This window comes from Mustela erminea, chromosome 7 (assembly GCF_009829155.1).
Source record: "Mustela erminea isolate mMusErm1 chromosome 7, mMusErm1.Pri, whole genome shotgun sequence".
In the NCBI taxonomy this organism is placed as follows: Eukaryota; Metazoa; Chordata; class Mammalia; order Carnivora; family Mustelidae; genus Mustela; species Mustela erminea.
The window spans coordinates 3,128,797-3,153,577 of record NC_045620.1 but is presented as its reverse complement, the minus strand read 5'-3'; the positions used below and the strand labels follow the sequence as shown (position 1 = coordinate 3,153,577).

At 44.8% G+C, this 24,781-nt stretch overlaps 3 protein-coding genes across 13 annotated transcripts in view; 1 reads left to right on the top strand and 2 right to left on the bottom strand.

Moving 5' to 3' along the window:
* SYCP2 (synaptonemal complex protein 2) overlaps positions 1-19,375 on the bottom strand; it is a 76,632-nt gene extending 57,257 nt beyond the window's left edge. For 2 of the 9 annotated variants that reach the window (XM_032350166.1, XM_032350172.1), the window contains exons 1-6: positions 14,072-14,813; positions 4,047-4,108; positions 2,931-3,074; positions 2,036-2,164; positions 1,139-1,243; positions 765-789 (exon numbers count right to left, since the gene is read on the bottom strand). In XM_032350166.1, coding sequence (XP_032206057.1) covers positions 765-789; positions 1,139-1,243; positions 2,036-2,164; positions 2,931-3,074; positions 4,047-4,070 — 427 coding nt within the window. In that variant the 5' untranslated portion in view covers positions 4,071-4,108; positions 14,072-14,813. Of the gene's footprint in view, positions 1-764; positions 790-1,138; positions 1,244-2,035; positions 2,165-2,930; positions 3,075-4,046; positions 4,109-13,571; positions 13,592-14,071; positions 14,937-19,290 lie in introns of those variants that run through there. The other 7 variants (XM_032350167.1, XM_032350171.1, XM_032350177.1 and 4 more) reach the window with 7 other exon arrangements.
* PPP1R3D (protein phosphatase 1 regulatory subunit 3D) lies at positions 15,745-18,914 on the bottom strand. Its single transcript, XM_032350181.1, has one exon. It carries the CDS (start codon positions 18,901-18,903, stop codon positions 18,004-18,006), a length of 900 nt encoding a protein of 299 aa, XP_032206072.1. The 5' UTR covers positions 18,904-18,914; the 3' UTR covers positions 15,745-18,003.
* FAM217B (family with sequence similarity 217 member B) lies at positions 19,115-24,292 on the top strand. 3 transcript variants are annotated; one of them, XM_032350178.1, is made up of 4 exons: positions 19,115-19,509; positions 21,075-21,203; positions 21,348-21,433; positions 22,806-24,292. In XM_032350178.1, exons 1-4 carry the CDS (start codon positions 19,141-19,143, stop codon positions 23,944-23,946), a joined length of 1,725 nt encoding a protein of 574 aa, XP_032206069.1. In that variant the 5' UTR covers positions 19,115-19,140; the 3' UTR covers positions 23,947-24,292. The 3 variants fall into 3 exon arrangements, with proteins under 3 accessions (XP_032206069.1, XP_032206071.1, XP_032206070.1); XM_032350180.1 differs by having other exon boundaries at positions 19,393-19,509; positions 21,092-21,203; XM_032350179.1 differs by having other exon boundaries at positions 19,400-20,317; positions 21,092-21,203.
* The last annotated feature ends 489 nt before the right edge of the window (positions 24,293-24,781 follow it).

Sequence of the window (24,781 nt, the reverse complement as noted above, 5' to 3'; positions counted from 1 at the left end):
AGCCAGTTCTCCATTCCCACACACATTTACAGGAGTACATTTTTTCTAAGTTCCAATTACAGGTCCAGCATCATTTCTGGACACGGATGAAGTACAAAGGAAATTTCCATATTTCAAAATCCATTTAAACGTTCGGCTGAGGGGCTTCCACCAGCCTTCCGTTGTAAGTGATTCATCCGCGATGCAATGACATTCTACAAGGCAAATACTAAGAATCTAATACAATTCCATAAATGCTTTCCAAGCGATGAACATGTTCAATTAAAAATCATGAACTGATAACAGTATTTGGCATCATCTACATGGAAAGACATTTTCTAATGCAATTCACATAAAATCTTATTACAGATAAGCATAAAAAATGAACGCTTGCAATCAGTTCTGTTAAGAGCAAACACTAACTCTGAGCCTTAATTAAGTGAAATGTCATCGCCTCAAAAGAGTGCTAGTCTCATTAGTTGACCTATATTACAAAAACACTGTACTCAATTATTGTAGTATCTTGAATTGTACCAAGATCTCTGTGGAAATCTGTTTTCTTTCTTGTTATACAAGTACCTATATAGTATCATTGATTTCTTTTGCTTGGTCCTACTACAAAGCTTAAAATGTTTACTATCTGGCCCTTTACAGAAAAAGGTTGTTGATCCCTAAATTAAATAGTTAGATTCCTAATATAAGGACAATACTCTGAGGACTGCAAAATTATACTAAAAGCCTAAAAGCAAATTATTATTTTAAAAGAAAGAAAATGTTTATTATACCTTCATCATTGGTGTCATGTATGACCTGAAAAAAAAGAAAAATTTATAATTTATCATCTTGTATTATAAACCATTATAGTATATTGATACAGTAGTAGATATTAAAAACAGTATTAAAGTAACAGATCCCATTTGAATTCACCATGTAATTATTTAACTTATTAACTATTTATTGTGTTTGTCAGGATAAGTGCTTTATATAATCTGAGCAGACTAATCCACTCAAGTCACTAACCAGTCTGTTGGTGACTTTTGGGCTCTGGACATATAGAACACAAACTGTATCTTTAACCCACTGAGCCACCCAGGTGCCCCCAAACTGTATCTTAAATAAACACATGCTTGTAAGGTTGGTTAATCAATGTGATTTTTACCATCAAAAGGTCAAATAAGTCTTCTATCATATTTATAACTGCCTCATCTTTTGAATTTCCTCTGCTGAGAATAATCTCCTTTGATTTTTCAAACCAGGCAACCATGTAAAAAAAGAAATGTATACATTAGTTACTTTGAATTCAATTTTAATAATTTTAAGCATGTACTTACCTTGCATAAACAGTAAACTTAGGAATAAAGAAACATTAAAAATAAAAATTCCAGTATTATACAAAAAGAAGTTTTATGTTTTTAAACATCTTTGTTGTTTTCATTTTTTGGTAACTCAATGTATTTTACCATTGTTTAGGTGGGAATGGCGGAACTAATCTTAATTCTAGGCAGAAGACCTTGATTTCCCCTTTCAAATTCCTAGTTCAGGTACATTCATTAATAAATGAAAATAAATCATCATAAATTAAGTTGTTTTGGCATTATTACTATTTGAGAAGTTTTGGTGTTATTCTACTTTAATTAATTCATATATTTGAGAATATACTACATGTTAGGTACTATTCTCAGTGCTAGGTATACAGAAATGAATAAAACAAATAAAATCAATATTCTATATTCCAGCATGGGAAATAGATAATAAGCAATATAAAAAGAAAAACAAAGTTAGACTGTAAATAGATAAGAGAAAATAAAGCAAGTAAAGGCCTCAGGGAGTCTTGCGACCTTAAATTCACATGATCCTCAAGGAGCCTGGTGTAGAGGGTATCTTTCTGATCTTTATCTTTGTAACGTGTAGCTCAGGTTACAAAAATACTTATTTTACCTAAAGTTTTAAGTAAAATCTCCAAATTTATTTTTCAACTTTTTGAACATTTATTTATTAGAAAACACACTTTGAATCTTATTTCCCTTCACATAAATACTTCACATTCTATACTTATCTTTTGGACCAGTCCTTGCTTTATCATAGTTGTAAGTCCGGCGTGCCCCAATATAGTGATATTTTTGCCACATCTTCCAAAAGAAACCAAAATTGTTGAAACTGCTTGGATATCCTTTTTATTAAGTTCCTAAAACAAAAAGTATATATTTAAACATCTGTAAATACAAAATAGTGTGGAACTGGCACTGTGTAATTCTCACATATCCTGAAAGTCAGCTACTACCACCATCTCCATATTGCCAAATACAGAAGTGTGGTTTAGAGAAGCAAGGCTTAAAGCCACCCAGCCTGTGAATGAGAAACCCAGCACAAATATGCAGATTTGTGTAAGTTCAAGAAACTTTAGACAATGGTACAATGAATCAGTTACCTTTCATTCCAAAAAGCTCTATGTATTTAACCAATCGAAATAAATTTTTACTCAATCTTTTAGATCCATAACAAATCTCAGATACTGGAGTACTATACCTTTTCTCTGGTATAAAAAATGCCTTACATATAATAAATCAAGTCCAGGATTTTGGATAATTTTTTGTGTATTTGTTTTTATTTTTCAAAGCACCAAGCACTGTCCCCATTACATGAACAATATGCTGATAGATTTTTAAAGTTTTTCAAACTTCAAATAGGTAAACTATTTTTCCTCAGTTTAGGTAACATTTAATAGTGGCAACACAATGTAAACATAACTTTTTGTATACTGTATTTAGAAAATAGTAGTCTAATACGTTATTTGGGACTCCAGATTTTTTTTTAAAAATGAGCACTTATTTTTATAACTGTAAACAAGTTTGCCAAAGCCTTTTTACTCATTTCTTCCAATGGAGTGTTTCTTCCTAGAAAGAGTGCTATCCAATAATTTTAACAATCATTCAACAAAAAGGAGTATTTACCCTGCATACAAGGTCGTCCAACTTGTGGAAAAACTGCTTGCTGCATTTAATCTTCACCTCTTCACAAATATCAATTTGTAAAAGTGTTTTCAAAGGTTTGAAATCATTTTTCCTTAAAGCATCATCAATGCATTTTTCCAACTGCTAGAGAAATAGAGTTAATGGCACAGAGATTGAATCAAAACCAAAATTAGTCACCCTATGCAATTCAGTAATTTAACAATTATTGCCACATGAAAATTCTCAAAAGAGCTTATATCAATTCACTTATTTTTTTTAAAGCTGTCCACTATTAAATTTGGAGTAACAGAGATAGAGATCAAGCTTCTTGCATAATACCAAGATTCTACATAAAACATATATATATATATATATATATATATATATATATATATATGGTCTACTAATTTTCCACTTCATATCCTTTATTGTAAATTCATCATTATGTTCAGCTCAAAAAAGAAACCTATTAATGAAAGACACAAAATAAGCTCTATAGTAATTAATACTTAATATCATGGATAAAACCCTAACACATCTGAATATCAATTTCTTAATGAGGTTTAAATAGTTTTTAAAAAATGCATAAAGACAGATAAAAGCACTGTTTTGCAACTGTATCAATATAATTTAAGAATTAAATATATAATTTGTGTTATACATTTATAACCTTTACAAAATCTACCATCCTTGCTACTAAGGTATAACATTACTAATAAGGAATATTTATACTATAATCTGATCACCACACTTGGTGGTAAATTGCATACATGTTAAATAGATACATTAAGTTTTTTTACCAAAATCCAAGTATTTACAGTTTTAGACCCTGACATAAAAATATCCAGACATAAATTTTACATGAATCATGCATAATTCTTTTCAATATAAAAGGCATATGTAAATAATCAGCATCTCTCATACCTCATAAATAAGATTTTGAAAACAAATCTACTAAAAAAATGAAAGAGTAACATTTTAAATTATTCCACTCTTGACTATTTCATAAAAACAAGCTTCATTTTTCCTAAAAATACAGCATTTAACACCTATAAACAAACAAAAGTGATTTTAGGAATTAAAATACTTCCTTCTTTTTGATCTAGGACTACCTACCTGGAGATCTGGTCTTATGGGCATTTTGACTTAATTTTAAAACAGCAAGACAAAACAAACACCTGTAAAAACAAAACATATGCTTTTAGTATCTTATAATCTATTCTGTATGTTCATCGTTCAAAATCTTAATACACATAAATAAGCACTGGTGCTTATACTCAAGGCAATAAATAATTTCAAGTTCCTCACTGTTTATGAAATTACACAGGTGCATCTGGTCAAGGAAGTTTCTGGAGGAAAGTCTGAAGATCACGTATTCAAGCCTTCTCTTCTTATAGATTACTTAAATAAATGTCGCAAGTCTTGTCAAAGGGTCACAAAACTAGTTAGTGAAAAAATACAAACCTGGATCTCTCTCATTAGGGATTCCTGCTATACTTGTTCCAACTTTAGGAACAAGAAGAAAATAATCTTGAATTAATGTGTAAATGAAATTTGGTCTAGTAACATAATATTTAAGAAGGGGAGAATATACAACTGAATTAATGTGTAAATGAAATCTGGTCTAGTAACATAATATTTAAGAAAGAGAGAATATTCTCATGTAGAATATATGAGAACAGACAAATACTCAAATATCCAATGGAACGAGGAAAAGAAAACCCAAGTACACTGTCTCTTCAAAGAGGAATGGAAATGGGAATCAACACATAGCAACACCTACCATGTTTCTTTTTTAAAGATTTTATTTATTTATATGAGAAAGAAAGAGAGCAGGAGGAGAGGCAGGGAGCAGGGAGCCCAATGTGGGGCTTAATCCCAAGACCCTGAAATTAGCACTTGCGCCAAAGGCAAATACTTAGCTGACTGAGCCCTCAGGCACCCCTGCATCACCTACCATCTTGACAAAAGCATCTAACATTTTTAAATGTGATTTGGCCATTATATCTATAAAGGAAAAGAAATATCATCTTTTCAAGATATTATAACTGGAACAATTAAAAAATAATCTGTACTATGAAAAGCTTCATAATAGAAACACCAGGAAATCCAACACAGAGAGACAATTAATTAATTAGCCCAAGATGAATACAGGACTACATAGTTATAAGAACAAGTGGTGTTAGTTACAGTCTACTTTCTTGCAGATGTGCTAACAGAGAAATTAAGTGCCAGTAAGGGCATACACATCGGGCAGACAAAAGGCATGAATAAAAAAATCTCTTATATTTTCCAATTAACTCCAGGGGGAAAAAACTGATCCCCAAAGAAACATTTGTTCCATGTGCATAAGGAGCCAAGTCTAAAGATGCTTTTGTAGCACTGTTTGGAGTGGCAAAAATTCAGAAGTATCCACAAAGGAGTTAGGAACGGGAGGGAAGGTGAAGAATGAATAAAATGTGGTATATGATAATCAATTTCATCAACATAAGAGATGAACCAGAATTTGAGATATTTGCAGTCAATTTTAAATTAAAAACAGTTGCCAAATGATACTGTAATGGCATTTATGTGAAAAAAAAAAAAAGAAACATTGTCTTACGATTATATCTCTAGGAGTAAGTATACACCTCCTTGCAAGTGTGTGTGTATTTGTGCCTGCGGTGAGGGGAGAGAGGGAGAGGAAGATTCCGCTGGGAGGGTTTGTCAGCTCCCTGGGGAGGAAGAATAGTAAGTTGCACACGACTGTAACTTGCTATTTGTCAAAGGCAAACTTTATTTGTAATTTACGCTTATATGCCTTCTTAAAAGTACAATAAAGCCTTGCCAAACTACAGGTAAGTGGATCCAAAACATGATGAGATCAGTACCATGGAGGTTGGGTTATCGCAAGGGATGAAAATGACCAAGGCCAGCCTCCAGAGCTGAGCGGCTGCGAAGTCCAGCTGCTCCATCCAAACCTAGTCAGGGCTTAGCTGTGATTATGCCCCATCTGGTTGTGCTTGTCTGCTCTGGCCGATACACGAATGGGGCAGTTCCAGGCCCATGGCTAGCTGGGAAGTCCAGTATACCAGCAATGATTCCAAGATCTCTAAACAGCTAGGAGTCATTCTGTCATTTTGCCTGACTCAGAGAGCTCTGATCCTGAAAATATTGGAAACTCAGGGACCCACTTTTTGCTTCCCCAATTCCAAAGTACGGGTTTGCCGATTTTTTACTTGGCTTCACTCTTTCCTTAATTCTCTTGAGGCCATCACAGAAAATAGAAATTTAGCCTGGTTCTGTTTGAGAATGTCGTATCACACACTGTTAAAAGATTTTAACACACACACACACACACACACACACACACACACACACACAGAGGCTTGCTTCCTAGATAGAAAATGGGATGGGGGGAGGATACGAAAAGTATTATCTCAAATACAGCGGGAAGAAATACGTACTGGAGGTCAACAACCACAAGGGTGATTACTGAGAAACGACCTAACCTAGAACTTTAAGCATCCACTACAGGCACTATTGTCATAAGCCTGAAGCTTAAGGGGGTAGCTGTCTGCAGGAGCAACTATTCGTTGGGTGATACAATACAGAATATCACAAAGTAATAAAATGACAAAATGCATACAAGAAAAAGCTGAGATTTCATATCTCAGATAGGAGAGATGCAGACATTCCAATATCTACTCAATAAGAATTCCAAAAATTTAAAAAAAAAAAGTGAGGTAGCAACAGTTGAATAACAACTGAGAATTTTCCCAAAATAAAAATGGACATCCACAAATTTAAAGAGTCCACTGAATACCAAAGAAGACAAATTTACAAACACTGTGAGGTTATTTCTGAATAATAAAAGAGAAAATCTTAACCCACAAAAGCATAAACAAAGCATGCAAAAGAATAACATAATAGATACCCTGTTCTCACAATAAATTTAGAAATCAACTACAAAGATAGCTTCAAACTTTCCCTATACTTGTAAACAAAAATATGTCCCTTTGCAAGATAAAAAAAGATGGAAATGACTAAATATTTAAGTGAATATGTATACATACAAAACTCTATAAGATGAAACCAAAGCAATACTTAAAGTATAATTCATAGACTTGGACGAATCTATGAAGACATGAGGAATAGCAGAGGTAGCCCAGACTAACAGGGTCATAGGACCTCCAGATGGTAAAATTATCAGATACTTTAAAGTAACTATAAATACTGTGTACATAAAGATTATTCAGAAAGACTGAGAACTTTGACAGAAAACTAGAAACTAGAAACTAGGGTGGTAAGGAAGGCCACAGAGAATCTGAAAAAGAATCGCATAATTCTAAAAACAAAAATAGTCAATAACAAATTTATTAAGAATAAAATGGAAAGACACACAGGTGAAAATTATACCGAAGCGAGCACATAGAAACTAGGGTGGTAAGGAAGGCCACAGAGAATCTGAAAAAGAATCGCATAATTCTAAAAACAAAAATAGTCAATAACAAATTTATTAAGAATAAAATGGAAAGACACACAGGTGAAAATTATAGAAATAGAAGCTACATCAGAAAAAAATATCCAGAAAGAAACAAAGGTAAACAAAAATATGAGGAGAGAAACTAGAAGACAGAACAACACAGGGGATAAGTTATGAAGTCCTATGTATCTGTCACTGAAATCCTTGGAGACAGTGAATGGGGCAGAAATAATCCTAAAGAAATGATGAGAAAGAATTTCCCCAAACCAATAAAAGATATCAAACTAGAGATTCAAAATGTCGTAAGAATCCCCAACCAAAAAAGAAAACTAATATCCAGGTGCACCACAGAAACTGCTAACAATCAAACAAAAACATTAAAAGTGCCAGAGAGTTTTAAAAAAATTACTTTTAAGTAGCATCAATCAAACTGATAGCTGACCAACAAAAACTATGAAAGCAGAAGACTTAGAGCAGTGTCTTTTTTAAAGTGCCTTAAGATTGGACTTACCCTACATGTTAGACCAGAAAGACCTGACAGACACCTACAGATCATTCCATCCAAGAGCAGCAGGATACACATTCTTCTCAAGCACACATGGAAGATTCTTCAACATAAACCATATGTCAGGCCACAAAACAAGTCTTAATAAATTAAAAAAACTGAAATCATATCAAGCATGTTTTCTGACCACAAGGATATGAAACTAACAATCAATTACAAGAAGAAAACCAAAAATTCTACAATTATATGAAGATAAAACAATATCCTTCTGAACAACCAACAAATCAAAGTAGAAATTAAAAAAAATACCTTGAGACAAATGATATGGAAAAGCAACATAGCAAAAAATCTATGGAATACAGCAAAAGCAGTTTTAAAAGATAAGGTTATGGTGAAAAATGCTTACAGTAAAAGAAAAAAGAAAGATCTTAAACAACCTACCTTTGCACCTCAAGGAACTAGAAAAAGAAGAAAAAAGTAAGGCCAAAATCAGTGGAAGGAAGGAAATAACAAAGATATGAGTGGAAACAAATGACAGACTGAAAAGACAACACATGTGAAAATAAGTGTTGGATATTTAAAAAGAAAAGTAAAATAGACAAATCTTTGGCTGAGTTAACAAAAAAAAGAGGATTAAAATAAAATCATAAAGAAACATTACAATTCAAATTACAAAGATATAAAGGATCGTAAGAGACAATGAACAATTACATGTCAATAAAATGGACAACCTAGAAGAAATGAAACCCAGAAGAAACATATAAACTAGAGAAATATAACACTGAATCATGAAGAAATAGAAAATTTGAACAGATTAGTCATGAATATAGAGACTGAATCAGTAATCAAAAACCTCCCAGCACAGGAAAGTCCAGGAACAGATGGCTTCACTGGTAAATTCTTCCAAACACTAAAACCAGTGCTGCTCAAGCTCTTCCCCAAAACAGAAGAGTTGGGATACTTCCAGTCTCACTACATAAGTGAGCATTATCCTGATACCAAAGCCAGACAAGGACACTATAAGAAATCACAAAGGGCTAAGAAGAAAGTCAATCATCATATGGTTTCACTGACTTGTGGAACATAAGGAATAGCATGGAGGACATTAGGAGAAGGAAAGGAAAAGTGAAGGGGGGATGGATCAGAGGGAGAGATGAACCATGAGAGACTGTGCACTCTGAGAAAAAAAACTGAGGGTTTTAGAGGGGAGGGAGCTGGGGGGGATGGGTGAGCCTGGTGGTGGGTACTAAGGAGGGCATGTATTGCATGGAGCACTGGGTGTGGTGCATAAACAACGAATCGTGGAACACTACATCAAAAACTAATGATGCACTGTATGGTCACTAACACAACACACACACAAAAAAAGCAAATTAAACAAACAAAACAAAACACCAGAAAGGGAAGGAAGAGAGGGAAGGAAAGGAAAGAAGGAATGAGAAAGAGAGAAAAAAGAGAGGAAGGAAGGAATTACAAAGTGCTGATAGAAAAAACTACAAATAAATTCTATAGCCAGCAAAAATACCATTCAAAAATAAAGTGAAGAGTTTTAGAGGAAACATATTTCCACATAATAAAGGCCATATATGAAAAATTCACAGCTAACATCATACTCAATGGTGAAAAACTGAGAGCTTTCTCCCTAAGATCAGGAACAAGATTAGGATGTCTACTCTCACCACTTTTATTCAACACAGTACTAGAAGTCCTAGCCACAGCAATCAGTAAAGAAAAAAAAAATTAAAGGAATTCAACTTGGTAAGGAGGAAATAAAAATCTCATTATTTACAGATGATAAGCTACCATACATAGAAAACCCTAAAGACTCCACTAAAAGACTACCAGTACTGATAAATGTATTCAGTAAGGTCACAGGATACAAAATCAACATACAGAAATCTGATGCATTTCTATACACTAATAATGATGTGGCAGAAAGAGAAATTAAGAAAACAATTCCATTCAAAATTGCACCAAAAATAATAAAATCCCTAGGAATAAACTTAAAGACCTGCACTCTGAAAACTATAAAACACTGATGAAAGAAACTGAAGATGACACAAATAAATGGAATGCTATTAGGACTGGGAGAAAATATATTGTTAAAATCTCCATACTACCCAAGCCACCTATAGTTATAAAACAATACATGTCAAAATACCAAAATCACACTTCACAGAACTAGAACAAATAATCCTAAAACTTGAATGAACCACAAAGACCCTAAATAACCAAATCAATCTTGAAAAAGAACAAAACTGGAAGTATCATAGTCCCAGATTTCAAGATATATTACGAAGCTATAGTAATCAAAACTGTATGGTACTCACACAAAAACAGACACATAGATCAAAAGAACAGAAAGTGCAGAAATAAATCCATGATTAATTATATGGTCAATTAATCTATGACAAAAGAGACGAGAATATAAAATGGGAAAATGCCAGGGTCTTCAACAAATGGTGCTGGGAAAACTGGACAGCCACGATGCAAAACAATGAAACTAGACCAATTTCTTATACCAGACACAAAAATAAATTCAAAATGGATTAAAGAACTGAATGTGAAACCTGAAACCATAAAAATTCTAAAAGAGAGCACAGGCAGTAATTTCTCTGACATCAGCCATAGCAACCTTTTTCTGGATAGGTCTCTTAAGGCATGGAAAACAAAATAAAAAATAAACTGTTGGGATGACATCAAAATAAAAAGTCTGCACAGCAAAGAAAACAGTCAACAAAACAAAAAGACAACCTATCAAATGGTGGAAAATATTTGCAAATGACATATCTGATAAGGGTTGTGTTCAAATACATAAAGAACTTATACAACTCAACAACAACAAAATCCAATTTAAAAAATAAGCACAAGACAAAAACAGCCATTTCTCCAAAGAAGACATACAGATGGCCAACAGACACATGAAATGCTGCTCACAATCATGTATCAGGGAAATACAAATCGAAATAACAATGAGATATCATTTCACACTTATCTGAATGGTGAAAATCAACAACATAAGAAACAACTGTTGGTGAGGATGTGGGGAAAAAGGAACCTTTGTGCAGTGCTTATGGGAATGAAAGTGGTGCAACCACTCTGGAAAACAGTATAGATGTTCCTCAAAAAGGTAAAACTAGAACTACCATATGATCCAGTAATTCCACTGCTGGTTATCTACCCAAATGCAAAACACAAATTTCAAAAGATATATGCATCCCTATAGTTTACTACAGCATTATTTACAGTAGCTAATTTATGGAAACAGCCCAAGTATCCATCAATAAATGAATGGCACAGATGATGGTGTATATACATAATGGAATATTACTCAGCCATAAAAAAGAATGGAATCTTGGCATTTGCAACAATATGGATAGACCTATAGAGTATAATGCTAACTGAAATAAGTCAGTCAGAGAATGACAAATACCACATGATCTCAATCGTACGTGGAATTAAAGAAATAAACAAAAACAGACTCTTAAATCTAGAGAACTGTTGCTTACCAGAGGGAAGGAGAGTACAGGGATGGTGAAATATATGAAAAGAATTAGGATTACTCTGAAGTAATTAAGTAAAAAAGTAATTAAATAATTAAGTAAAAAAGTAATTAAGTAAAAAAGTAATTCAGATTACTCTTATTGTGATGAGCACTGTGTAATGTGTAGAACTGCTGAATCCCCATATTGTATACCTAAAACTAATAAAACACTGTACAGTAATTATACTGGAATTTAATTTTTTAAAAATAAAGTGAAAAATGGAAGAATAATCCTATTTGATATTTACAAATGTCACAAAGACACAATGCTAAAAAAAAGTGTTAATAGGAAATAAATGGATCAATACGACAGAAGAGAGTTCAAATGCATACCCAAACATCTAAGTTCATGCATATAGAAGGCTTTATAAATCAGAGGGGAATAGGTCAACTAGTTGATAAACGGTATTGGGAAAACTGACTCACCATATGAAAAAACAATTCAGACCTCTATTTCCCACATTCACAAAAAGAAACTACAGATCCGTTAATTACCCAGTGTAATAAGTAACGTTTAAAAACTACTAGAAGGGAAAGCAGGAGGCGATCTCCGTGATACAGAAGGACTTAAGACGTGGAAAGCACAAAGCACAAAGATAGCAACATTCTGTACATCATTGTCTCTGTCCCGCCCCCACACCCACTTTTATTAAGGAGAACACAAGAATCATCTGTTCCCTGAGTCCACCCCCGGCCAGCGACTCCTACCACCATAACACAGACACTCACTCCTGGGCCTCAAACCTTCAGGCCCCAGAGAAACCTCTTTCTGGCTTACGCCTTTGAAAGAAGGGGCCCCGTTAACTGTACTGCTCTGCTTTGGTTGTATATGCTAGACACCCTGTCTAAGGAACAGCTGTGGTGCCCGCGTGGTGCGGCCAGAGGCCATGTGGCTCCTGGTTTCAGCTTCGGTTGCCGTCTCAGGGGTCCGGTTCCGAGGCCCTCTTAGGGGTCTCCGTGCCTAGCAGGGAGGCGGCTTTGGGAGTCCCTCCGTCTGTCGGTGCCCCCCCCGGACAGCGCTCTCTCGCTCTCCCTGGAATGAATAAATAAATCTTTAAAAATCCTTAAGTGGGGGCGGAGGCCCAAACAAGGCCAGTGCGGCCGGAGAAGGCCGCAGACGGGGCGAGCACTGACGTCTGTCTCTAAGCTTAGAACGGAGGCGGGATTTCCGGCGCCGAAGCGGTCAGGCGCGAGAAAAGACACGGATTCCCCGCGGAATCGCTCCCGAGTGCGGCACAAACACAGCGGCCCCTCGCGCAGTGAGGAACCGTCGCTAACAGCGTCAAACGTCACTTCTTGCTCTTCTCCGCATTCCAGCTTGGAATACACTGGAAGGCGGACACTCCGGCACCCGCAGCAGTTTGGCGGGGTACCTGCGCAGGTGCGCGGGGCGACTGAGGACACCTGCCGCTCCGAGCGACGCGCTGTCCTGATCCCGCACTCGGACGCCCGCAGACACGGCGGGCGCCCAAGGCCGGCTCCACCCGGCGGCGGACAAGGGAACACCGGGGCGCGGACTAAAAACTTCCACAAGAGCATTTCGTAAGTTTAATTAGGACGAAGTTTCAGTATTAGTTAAATAATTTTACTTAAGACCGATGTTCATTACTAACTCATGTTCCTTCCCGATCTCTTAAGACTTCGTTCTTTTTGAAGGAAAGAACAATTCTCAAGTGGGCTCCGCCTCCGCCGCGGAGCCCAGTCCCACGACCCTGAGGACAGGACCCGGGCGGAGATCGAGGCCACTGGACGGAAGCCGCGCAGACACCCGCGAAGGGAACACCGTTTACACGACGCCCTGCTTCCGCTGGGTGCATTCCGAACGCAGCCACAGCGCGTGCGGGGAGGGCACGGATCGTCCAGGCCGGGGCCAGGGCCTGGAGACCACCCGGCAACCCCACAGGAGGGCACACTCGGCCCCAAAGCCCCGCGGGTCAGTGCAAGGCGCGCGCTCCAGCCCGCACCGACCGCTCACGTGCACGCACGGACCGGAGGCCGACCAGGACCGGGGACAGGGACCGCGGACGCGGACCGGGGAGAAGCAGCGCCCTCGCCCCTCCCTAGAAGGGACCCGCCGGCGGCCTCAGCGACCAGCCGCGACCTCGCGGCGCAGCCCCGCGCACGCACCCGTCTCATTAGCGCCCCCAGCGCCGAGCTCGCAGACAGCCCGGCCGCCGCAGGTGGGAGCCGGCGCCCCGCAGGCCCCGCCCACCCCGCAGGCCCCGCCCCGCCCCGCCGCCCCAGCCAACCGCGAAGGCAGGGGGCGGGGCTTGGACTCTCCTCACCTGAGGCGGCCGCCGGGTCTGCCCCGCGCGTCGGCCCCGCGCTGCCCCACAGCCCACCGCCCGCCGCTCGCGCCCGCCGCCCGGCGCGCAGTGCGGACCCAGCCCCTGCCTGCCCCGCGATCGGCGCGAGGCCCGCCCTGCCCGGCCGGCCGGAGTCGTCCTCTTAGCCGCGCCGCCGCGCCGCGCCGCCCCGGCCGTTTCCACAACGGCTCCGCCTCAACCGTCAGGGGCCGGCCGCCCCCCCGCTCGCCCACCCGCTGCTGCCGGAGACCGGCCCGGCGCCACGGCCCCCAGCCACGCAGCCCCACCGTCAGGGAGGCCCGGCCCGGCGCCCGGCTCTACCTGCGGCTGGAAGAAGCTCCCCCGTCCGGCCCGGGAAGCCGCCGCCACGGCCGCAGCCTCGCGTCGCGTCTCCGGCCTCGGCTCCTCAGGCGGCCGACGGAGGGCGGGAAGCATCCGACCAATCAGCGCCGCGTGCGTTCGGAAGCGCGTCCAATCAGCGCAGCGCGCAGTTCAGGCTCCACCCCTAGCACCCGACGGTGACGCAGGACTCGCCGAGGCCCGAGGCAGGGGCGCCGCGGTGGGCGGGGCAGGGTAAGGGGTCTGCGCGCTGCGGCCACTGCCCCGGCCCCGGCCCCAGAGGAGGCGACGGCGGCCCTACCCGGCCGGCACTGCCCTCCCCCGGTGCGGACGCCGGGTGCCCCCACTCGCCGCCGTGCAGGACGTCGGCTAGCAGGGCGTGGGCGGCCCCGGGAGACCTCTGGGCTGCCCACAAGCCCCTTGGACGGTGACGGCGTGACGGGGTCGCGGGGACCCGGACACAACTGCGAACCCTGAGAGCGGGCGAGGGCCCGACTCCCCCGAGGGAGCCCACGTGCCACCGGGCCACGCCCACGTGTGGCCACGCCCACCTGGGGTCACGCCCACCGGGGGACACGCCCCACTCCAGTGTCCTGGATGCAAGCGGTGCCAGGGTTTGCTGCCCTCACCAGCCAAACCGCAGACCCTTGGGGGACGTTAGGTTGAGGCCCTGAAGGCGTGGTTCTGAGCACAGTCATCAACTGTATCCCCAGGCTTTTTGGAGCATTTCCACTTAAGTTATCAGTTTAAATGATAAGATCAACGGATGCTTGTTGTGCGAAATAGGAAGCAATTCCGAAGCAGACAAGCACTTCGGAAGTCACGTCCCCATCTCTGGTCTTACCACCTTCTAGTGGAGAAGAAAAATAAGGATGCTTTTGTTGTTTCAAGGATCGGGCAAGCACGGGGTTTACTACACGACCACATGGAAGATAAAAGCGATCATCTTAATTGAATTGTTCTTAAGTAGGGTTTTAGAGTACGCTGTTAGATGGAAAACCTTATCGATCAATCATAACTGGATTTCCCATTAAATTTCACAAGCACCTCCTGTTACAGGGCAGAGCAGGTGGACTTTGGTCTAGGTTGAAGGCTGACCGGGAGGCTTACCAGCTGGGGGTCTTCAGAAGAATGGCTGAAACCCCTCTGAGCTTCGTTCTCGTCAGCTAAGAAAGCAGGGGCATTATCTATCAGGTAATTTTCAGAGTTCAACGAAATCCTCTGCATGCAGTACCTATCACTGGGGCAAGCCAATAAGAATGAGGGCACAGTACATGTTAGTTTCTTTCCCCGAAGTGCAAGGCTTTGTGCTGGGTGAGGGACACAAGGGGTGGGGGAGGCAGAGAGACACTCATTACTCCACACACAGAACTCAGTAAGCATTGAAAGAATCATTTTCCCATACCCTACACTCCCTTCAAACTTGCATCAGATGTTAACACGAACCCGACCTAAGAGACCACATTTGTTTCTCAAGGACATACACAACTGTGCTCCTAAGGCGGAGGGGCAGTCCTACAATTTTCCCTTTTTTGGCAAGGCACTAAATCTGATAGTGTTTTAGAAAGAGTAAGACTTACGTATGAAATGACTTAAACAAGAAGTTTCTAAAGTCTTGTTTCTATAATTAGATAAGAAAAACACACCTCAGATAACAATTTATGCACATACTTTAATATTGAGGCTTGAGTGAAATAGTCTTAAATGACCTTCAAATATGTTTGGGGAGACAGCCCCACAATTGCACAATCCACTGCAAAATTTTAAAATTTAAGCAATATAACTATTTCAGGATCTGAAAGTTCTCCTTAAGCTAAACTTTATCAACTTCTTTATCAAATAGGCAGGTATATTTAAGTTTTTACAATTTTAAATGTTGATTTTTTTAAAGGCACGTTGAGGTTCTTTTACTATCGAAGATAAAACATTTACTGTATATTCCATGAACAGAACCTTTTTGACAAGTGACTTTCACGTGGATAAGATTCTTTACATGCCTTTTACACAACAATACATTTGGCAGCTCTAACTCTTATACCTGAATGCTCTGGACAGTTGTCTTGCACTCTGGGCTTGGGCCAAGGACACAACAGCTAAGGCTCTCAGAGGCTTGGTGACCTAATTGGACAGTTAATTAAACAGCAGGAAATGGAAATAGGCTTCCGTCCCTCTTGCATGTCAATGTAGTGCACAGTGCTAGTAGCCAAAGGTTGTTCCATTGAATTACAACACTTTAAATCAAAATTCAGTGTTCTTATTATCAAAAGGTATCAAAGAAAGCGATCCCTCTTCTTTGAATTTTAGAAACACGTAAGTTGCAATTATAAAACAAATTGGTTAAAAGGCAAAACACATCGTTTACATAGCGATTTGACAAATGTCAATAAGTATTCAAAAATTGAGAGTCAATTCATTGGTGACAGCTATCACAAATTAATGACACTGGTTTCAACTGTATTAGAACCAAACTTCCCAAGTTGGGGGTCTTGTTCATCTTGGCTGGGTTTCCACACCTCAGTGTTAGCACCTGCTGTCAGAGAGACCACCGCTCAGCACCAAAAGAAATCAGGAGCAGCTCGCTGGGAGTTTTAAGTCATCCTGGCATTCAGCAGGGCACAAAGGCTTTGACTTCTTGGTTAGAGATAAACAACAAAGAAGGAAAAGCATTTAACATTTTAAAAATGGGGAGGTGGGGAAAGTCCAGACAATGTTAGAAACTCTCCTGTCTGAAGGCACAAAGAATAAAGTTGGCAGGTAGCTGATAAAACTGGGAAAATATGAATACAATTTAAAATGATTAAAAAGTATAAATACTGATGACTTTTCCTGCAGGGCTCCAGCTACTGATAAAAACACCTGCCAGTTCCACTTGATAACCTGACTTCTGAAGGATGACCGCTGGAATTTTCTGACACTTAAGCAGACATTAAAGGAGTCACCTTAGTCATCAAAAAGGTAATTGCAAAGGGCATTATTGCCTGAAGTTTTTCCATAGAAGTGCCTGAAAACTGAAATAACTTAAGGCAGAATTTCTTAAAATGTTTAGGTCGTCTCAAACCTAAACAGAATGGCCTGATAACATGCAGATACATAATTATCAAAGAGAGGAAGGGGGAGGCGAGACTGCAAGAGAAGGGGCTGTTTTGCTAGTTTTGAAAGTCCAGCTTTCCCCCCTTCCTTGGCTGTTGATGTAGAAGACACATGGCCTAACCAGGGCAGCCTGAACTCCCAGGAATGGCTGTATGATGACTGATGAGGCATAAATTTCTTGCCTATTAATAGTTTCCCACTGTTAGAAGTCTACAGACATTGGCAAGCAACCTAGTCTCAGGTTTTCCTTGTCCCAGGGCAGAAACGCCTCAAGGGACCATGATGGGGGTCACACCGAACATTCTGTTTGCAATGGGCACAGACACACAGGGCTTATTTTTTAGCTTGTTAAATCCAGAATGTTCTTGAGAAGGCATCCAATCAGGGTAAAATGTTCCAACATCACAATGATAATAAATAACAGCTACATTTAGAGAGACCCGGACAGAACACATGCAAAAGCCACAGGCTTTCCTAGCAGGAGGATGCCGGCCTTTCCAAAAAACCCACCAACCAACCCACCCCACCCATCCCGCCGGGGCTCTCTCCGGAAGGGCCGACCCAGCCATGCATCCGCCCACCCAGCACCCTCCCCCGGCGCGTTCTAAGACTCGGCCTTCCGGCCACCTGAGGCTACTTTTTAGACCTAGTGACACAGATGTTTCAAGCAGAAGATGGGAGGGGCCACCGCCCAGGGACCTTGCAGCGGGAAGTGAAGTGAGAAGACTCCGGCTGGCGGTGGGGTATGAGGAAGAGCAACCGCAGGGACGGGAGAGACCGGCTAGGGAACCGCTGGGGCCGGGCCGGGCCGGGCCGGGCCACCCTCAGATGAAGTGGATCCAGCTCTCCTCGCACTCCCCACGAGGCATGTGCAGCGCGTGGTTGCGGCACGTGAGGCTGTAGTCGTGGCCATGGTTGTTGTCCCAGTACTCGGCCCCGGCCACTCGGTAGCGCAGCGCGAAGTGCACGCGCGAGCCCAGCGCCAGCAGGAAGGGCGGCACCGGGAAGCCGAAGGCGAACACATCCTCCGTGCCCTCAGCGCCCGCGGGCCCGCGCCACCGGGCCACCACCTCATGCGCGCTCTTCCAGTCTGAGAAGGTGTAGCGCACCGCCACCTGCTTCTCGAAGGCCACGTTGCGCACACGCACCGTGCCGCTGATGCCCAGGTCGGAGCAGGTGACGCGCTCCAAACAGACGAGCTGCCGCCCCAGGCGCTCGCTGAAGTCGGTGGCCTCGATGGGCGGCAGGAAGTCGGGCACCAGGCACTGCAGGGTGAACTCCAGGTCCTGGCTGCTGCAGCACAGGTCCGAGTTGATGGCGAGGCGCGACAGCACGTGCAGCGGCACCGACGGGTCGTCGCCCGCGTTGAACACCTTGACCTGCGCCAGCTCCAGGCCCAGAGCGTCGGCGAAGCGTACGCGGAGCTGCCGGCTGCAGCCCGGCCGGCACGCGGCTCCCGGCGCGCCCCCAGCCTTCTGGCGGCGCTCGGGGGAACTGGGCAGCGAGCGCGCCCGCCGCAGGATGATGGGCCGGAGGCGGGGGTCGCAGCCGGACGGCTCGGGGGGTGGAGGCGGCGCGCGGCCCGGGCTCCCGGGGGGCCTGCAGGGCCGTGGCTCCCGGGCAGCGCAGCCGTCCAGGTCTGAGAGGCAGCTGAGGCTCCGCGGGGCGGGCTTCCGCGACCCCGGGGCGGGGGGCAGGGCCGCCGAGCCCCAGCCTCCGGACATGGCCCGGCCAGCCGTCGGGCGACAGGAAGCCGGAACCGAGGGGCAGCCTCCGGACTCGGAGCTGGCTACCTCGGGGTCCCCGTCGGGCTCAGAATTCCCTAGTGTCCGCCGAAAACCGCCGCCCGCAGGGAGCCTCTGGGGCCGGCTGTGCGCTCCCCCCGTCCGCCGCCGCGCCCCCCGAGTCCTGGCGCAGGTCTTCCGCTTCTTGCAGCGAGAAAGGCGATCGCCAGCCGAGAGATGAGTGCTTTCTCCGGGGGGAGGCTTTTCCGCGCCCCCGCTCCCTGGGAGCGCAGGGTAGCGCCTCCCTTCGGCTTCCTCCGAGGCTCTGGTGGTGGGGGACGCGGGCGGCGCCGCCCCTCCCACCTTCCCGGCCGCCGCGTTACTTACATGGCTGCAACTTGTCGGGGCGCAACTTCCCGGCGAGCCTGCGCCCCGCCCCTCGTGACGCCGCCGCGCGCCGGCCCCGCCGGCCCCGCGCAGCCGGGGAGCCCTGCGCGCCGCCGCCTCCCCTGGCCTGCCGCAGCGCGCCGCAGTCCGGCCTCCCCGCCCGGCGCCGGGAAGGCTGCCTGGCGGCCTCGTCACGTGTCCTCGGCGATCGCCGAACAGGTCTGATCAATTTCTGTCTGCATCTGCCGGGTCCCTGCGCCTATCGATCGCAGACCTGTGTCTGCACCAGCGAGGACGAGAAAGATGCATGCTGCGGGCCCTTGGACTTCTGGGTCACCGGGTTGGGGGGTGCGCATAAATCGCCTTTCCAGAAGCGGGCCCCCGGCTAATTGGAAGCCTGTAGGCTAGCCAGCTCCTTGGACGTCTGCCCTGCACCCTGGGGCCCCTGCCAGACCGAAAGAGCCTCGCTGCGCAAGGGGCTGGCGTCCCACCACACATCACCCACAATGCTTTGCCGCCCGGACCGCCAGCCAGTTCCCCCGAGGGTGGGGAGGGGGCGGTGCTGCCCTGTCAGTCTCCTGGCGCGGGGCCGGAAGACCTGGGAACCGGAGTTAATGCCCTGTGATGAATTATGCCGCTGCCCTTAATCGGCCGCTGGCGCTGGGGAAGCCTTTCTATAGCCAGAGTCTCAGACCTTTAGCTTTGTTCCGCTGCGGGCGCAAGCCACCAGGGAAACCGCGAGCTTGCTTTCCACATCTTAGGATGCAGGCCCCCTGCAAGAATTTTCTCCTACTTCACTCTGTAATGGCCCGAAAACGCCGCCGCTTACCTGTAGAGCGTGCCAGGTGAAATGCACTGGGGAAGGTGCAAACGCGCCCTCCAGACAGCAGTACGGGGCCAGGCATCGTAGAAGGTTCCTTTTTACCGTCCTAGGGGCAAAGCAGAAGGAAAACCAAATGACTGTTGGGAGGGCTGGCCCAGTAAAGAACCTTCTCTACATCTAACATAAATCAAGCCTGCTGATGGTGTAAGTCACCAATTGTGAGAGCCTGTGTGCCCTGGCTGAAAGGCACAGGCGCTGATGAGAAGTAATACAGCAGAGTTTCAGGAAGGAAAAAGTCTTCTACCCCACCTCTTGTCTATTTTACGGAGGTGCCGGGTGTCGTGGAAGAAAGTATTCACTTTCAAATCAGGGCCCTTTTAGTAGGCCACCCACTCAAGATCAGGGAAAGCAGCATTCTTGATACAAATCAATGGAATTTCACAGAGATAACATTATATGATCTGTATTACTATACTGACGATCTTTTAATGCACTGATGTGATCCCGAAGGCGGGAGAATTAAAGGGGAGCTTCCCCAATAGAGTGTTCGTTCCATGACAGCTGGGATGTGTGCCTAATCCTGGCCGTTTTCAAGGCTCTCCTGTAATTACTTGTTGAATGAATGAATGAATGAATGGGCATGGGAGATTGGAGTAATACCCAATCTTAATCATTAATTAGCCCCACACATTTCTGAGGAGGCTCGTGTGTGTGTGTGTGTGTGTGTGTGTGTGTGTGTGTATAAGAAGAGAGGGAAGGATTCCATAGGCAACATTTATAGCTGTGTGATTTTGTATCTAATATCCACTGTGAAAAACAAGCAAAAAAGATGAAACTGTACACAGAAGGCAGTACCCCCCCCCCCCGCCGTTTCAATACTATGCAAATATTTCGAAACAAACCAGTGCAAGCCAGCCCAGTACTGGGGACGGGACCCTTTGCAATCCATACTTACCCACAGGGTTCTGTTGCTTCCAGTTCCGGTGGTGAGTCGTCCTTTCCAAATATAAGAGGAATAAAGAAGTCACTTCCCCAGCTGTCATCATCTGCAAACACACTGAGCAAGAATATTTCAAGCACGACAGAAAAGGTGATGTAAATTCCGAGGGAAAAACCTTACTAGATCTGTTCTGCTGTTGTGTTGTGTGTGTGTTGTCACGGTATTTGTTATCTAAATTATTAAATTTATTATCTTATCTAAATTATTATTTTTAAAAGCATGTTTGTTTTTTAGACAGTCTGTCAAACCCTAGAAGATGATCAGCCATCTGATTTTTTCAAAAAAGGGAATAGGGTGACGAAGTCTCATCAGAAAAGCAGGTAAATGATTTTAATGGCTTTATCTTGCAAAAGGCACAAGATACCAGTTCTCCAGACCAAATATGTGTGGCTGGAAAAAAAAAAATGTCTGTGGGGAAGAAATCTGTGTTTACATTTTTTATGCAACAGAAATGAGTTGGCAAAGTGGTTTTAAACATTATGAGTTAGTAAGAATTCCAGAGGTCATAATTTTGCCACCATTAGCAGAACCTATCATTTTGGGTTAAGCCACTTAATTACCCTTCTATGACTGTTTCCTTTTTTATAAAAAGGATCCTGATAATCACTTTTATTGATGTACACTGACAGAGTCAACAAGAGTTATAACAGGATTGGTTATGAGTTCCAAATGAGTTCCATTTCTTCAACATATACTGAGCACGTGTTAGTTTGTTAGCCATGATTCAACACCTTTCATATTTATTAAGAAATCACGTATTTTCAAATGATTGCTTACTGTGGTAGAAACCACAGCACCAGTGAACCTCTGAGGTTTCCAGAAAGCATATTAACACTCATTTGCTTTTACCCTACCTGACTTGGGTTCCTGAGAGGTATTGTGAATCCTAGTGAGATGCTGTGTTTTGCGTAAATACACAGAAAAGAAAGTATTTTCAACTCTGGTAGAAGATCTTCCCTCAGAGTAAATCGCTGGGCGGGGTGGGGGGGAGGGGGCAGTTGCTCTCCTAGTCACCAATCCCTTTCCTGCACAATTCACAAGACAGCAGTAATCCTGCTTTCATTCATGCTCTGCTTTACGGCACCCTGTGATTTTTTTTTTCTCTCTCCTTTTAAAGTTTTCCTGAATGTGTTTCCTATTTGAGAATACTTTAGTAAGCTTTTGATTAAAGGTACAGGTTGTCTGTGCTATACTCTTTCACATTAAGATTAGATTAGATTAGATTCAAGGGCTCAGAATCACCACTCATCAGTGATTAAGTTGTAGAAAACTTGCATTTTACACCTTGTTTACTTTTCATGGAAAGTAGCCTTGAGAAAGAAACCATGGCTTTTACTCACTAGGGTCATTAAACACTGTTCACCAACAGCAGAACAGATGGAGAGTTTAGGACAGATATTCTCCAAACTGGTGGTGGTGGTGTTTTTTAAAAGTATACCTGACTGGTCTAAAATTATAAGCACTTTAAGAAATGTCAGTGTTTTTCCGAAGTGATACTATTTGATATGAGACTGAATCCGTGCAACTTCTTTTGGCCCCTGTGCCCTGCACTGTTTCTTGACTAGAGCCCAGGGTGGCCCACTGCCCCTCTCAGGGACAGCGCCGGCCACAGCCAGGGGAGCCTGCTTGTTTAATCACAGCCAGACCTCTTTGTATCCTACGAACTAAGAATTACAGTTTTCTTTCTTACAGCAATATGAATGGTGGCCCGTCTTGGAATAAAGTACAACGTTCAAAAAACCCTTCAGGAAAGAGGCAGAGTCAATCCCAAGTGCTCTGCGTGTCCTCCCAGCCTCCTGCGGACAGACTCCAGGACAGCAGGTTCCCAGAAGGAAAACCCAAAAGGAGCCCACCGGGCCCTCAGCGGCGGGGCGCCTCGGGGAAGGAGCTGTTTCTGGACCTGCAGTGCATGAAAATCCTGAAGGAGGGTGTGGGCGAGGATGAGGACAGTGCCAGCGACCTATCCGACTCGGAGCGGGTGCCCCTGCTGCCGTCGGTGCGCGCGCCCCCGGAGCTGCACCTGCGCGCGGAGGAGATCCACGCTACGGACCCGGGCCTGGAGTCAGACGCCGAAGCGGAAGCCCGGGGCGGCGCGCACCCCTCCTACCAGTATGCGGACTTCCTGCCGGCCCCGTTCAGCTCCTGGGACCTCCGCGACCTGGCCGTGCCACCCGGCACCGAGCCCAGGCCCGCAGCTCGCTGCGGTGCTGTAGGGCCACTCGCCAGGTACATCGACAGGCTGGTCCAGCTCGAGTGGCTGCAGATGCAGACCGTCCAGGGTGAGAAGGGGAAGGGCGCCAAAGCCAAGCCTCCCACCGTCCCTGGCATGTCCACGGGGGCTCTGAAAAGCCCAGGCAGAAGCAAGCTGGTGGCCAGTGCTGCGGCCAGGCCTCCCCAGGAGGGGGCTTGCAAGCGGGGAGCTCCGGGCGCTTCCCGGAGGAAGGAGCTGCACCCAGAAGAAGCCCGACCGTCCTATTACGCGTTTGACACAGCCAAAGGCCTCCGTGCGCCTCGGGCCAGCAGGCCGAGTTCTCAGAAGCCAGCCCTTGACGTGAGGACGGAAGAGCAGAGAAAGAAAGTCAATAAGAGCCCCAGACTCCAGCGCTGGGACCCGCCCTGCGGTGACAGTGGCGGCGCCAGGGCTCCCGTGCAGGGGGCGACCCCCCGCGACTCCGCTACCCCCGGCGGGGTGGCCAGAACGCAGGCACACGCGGGCCTGAAGAAGAAGGGCGGAGCGAGCAGCTGTGTTCCCGCGGCCATAGCCAGCGAGAAGAAACCCAAAACCAATGGAGTAAAGCCAAGCACATACAAATTCAAACAAGAACCGAAATGATGCGTTGCAAAGTCCCACAGAGTGCTAAATGTCAGAGCTCGTCCGAAGGTTGGCACACTGTGAGTCCCAGGACGTTTTCTGGCGACCCACAGGCGAGTCCTCGGGTGGTCCCGGGGTGCAGCCGGCTGGGGCTTATTTGCAAGGAAAGGCAGCTTTCAATGAGCCTTTCTTCCTGCCGACAATCTTAAGCACATGAGAGCCCTTTAGCTTCATGAACCCAGGTCTGCGCCATATAACGACCTAAAATGACCAGTCCGAACTGGACGCTGCTGCCAGCCGCACACCCCCACGTCGGCACCCTCCAGCTCCCCCAGCTGCCCCGAGCTGCCCCCCAGCTGCCCCGAGCTGCCCCCCAGCTGCCCTCTAGCTGCCCCCCAGCTCCCCCCAGCCCGGGCACCTGCAGGTCGAAGGTCCTGCGTACCGTGTTCAACTGTGCAGAGTCTGAGACGTTTGAAAGAGGGTTCTCCGTGCCCTTCTCCTAAACCGTCCAGACAGAAATCCTGTCTACTTCAGGCCCAGGAGGAGCCACAGCCCTTCCTCTCATTCGGGAGCCCCTTCTGGAGCGAAGTCATGGAACACTGAGCTGCTTGTTCTTTCCAGACAGTGGAATCTAATATTTTTATAGTTTTTTGTTTCGTTTTGTTTTTTAAGGCATTTGAAACTCAGAGGTGGTGGTGAAATCCACCTTTGTGTTCTCTACCCAGAGATGAAAGCAGTGCCCAGTGGGTCTCAGCAGAACCCTTCCTGCCTGGTGGGAGCCCAGAGCGGAGCACTTGGCACCCAAGCAACTCTGGCATATGTGTGGCTTCTGGAAAAGGTACGCAGTAAAGCCACG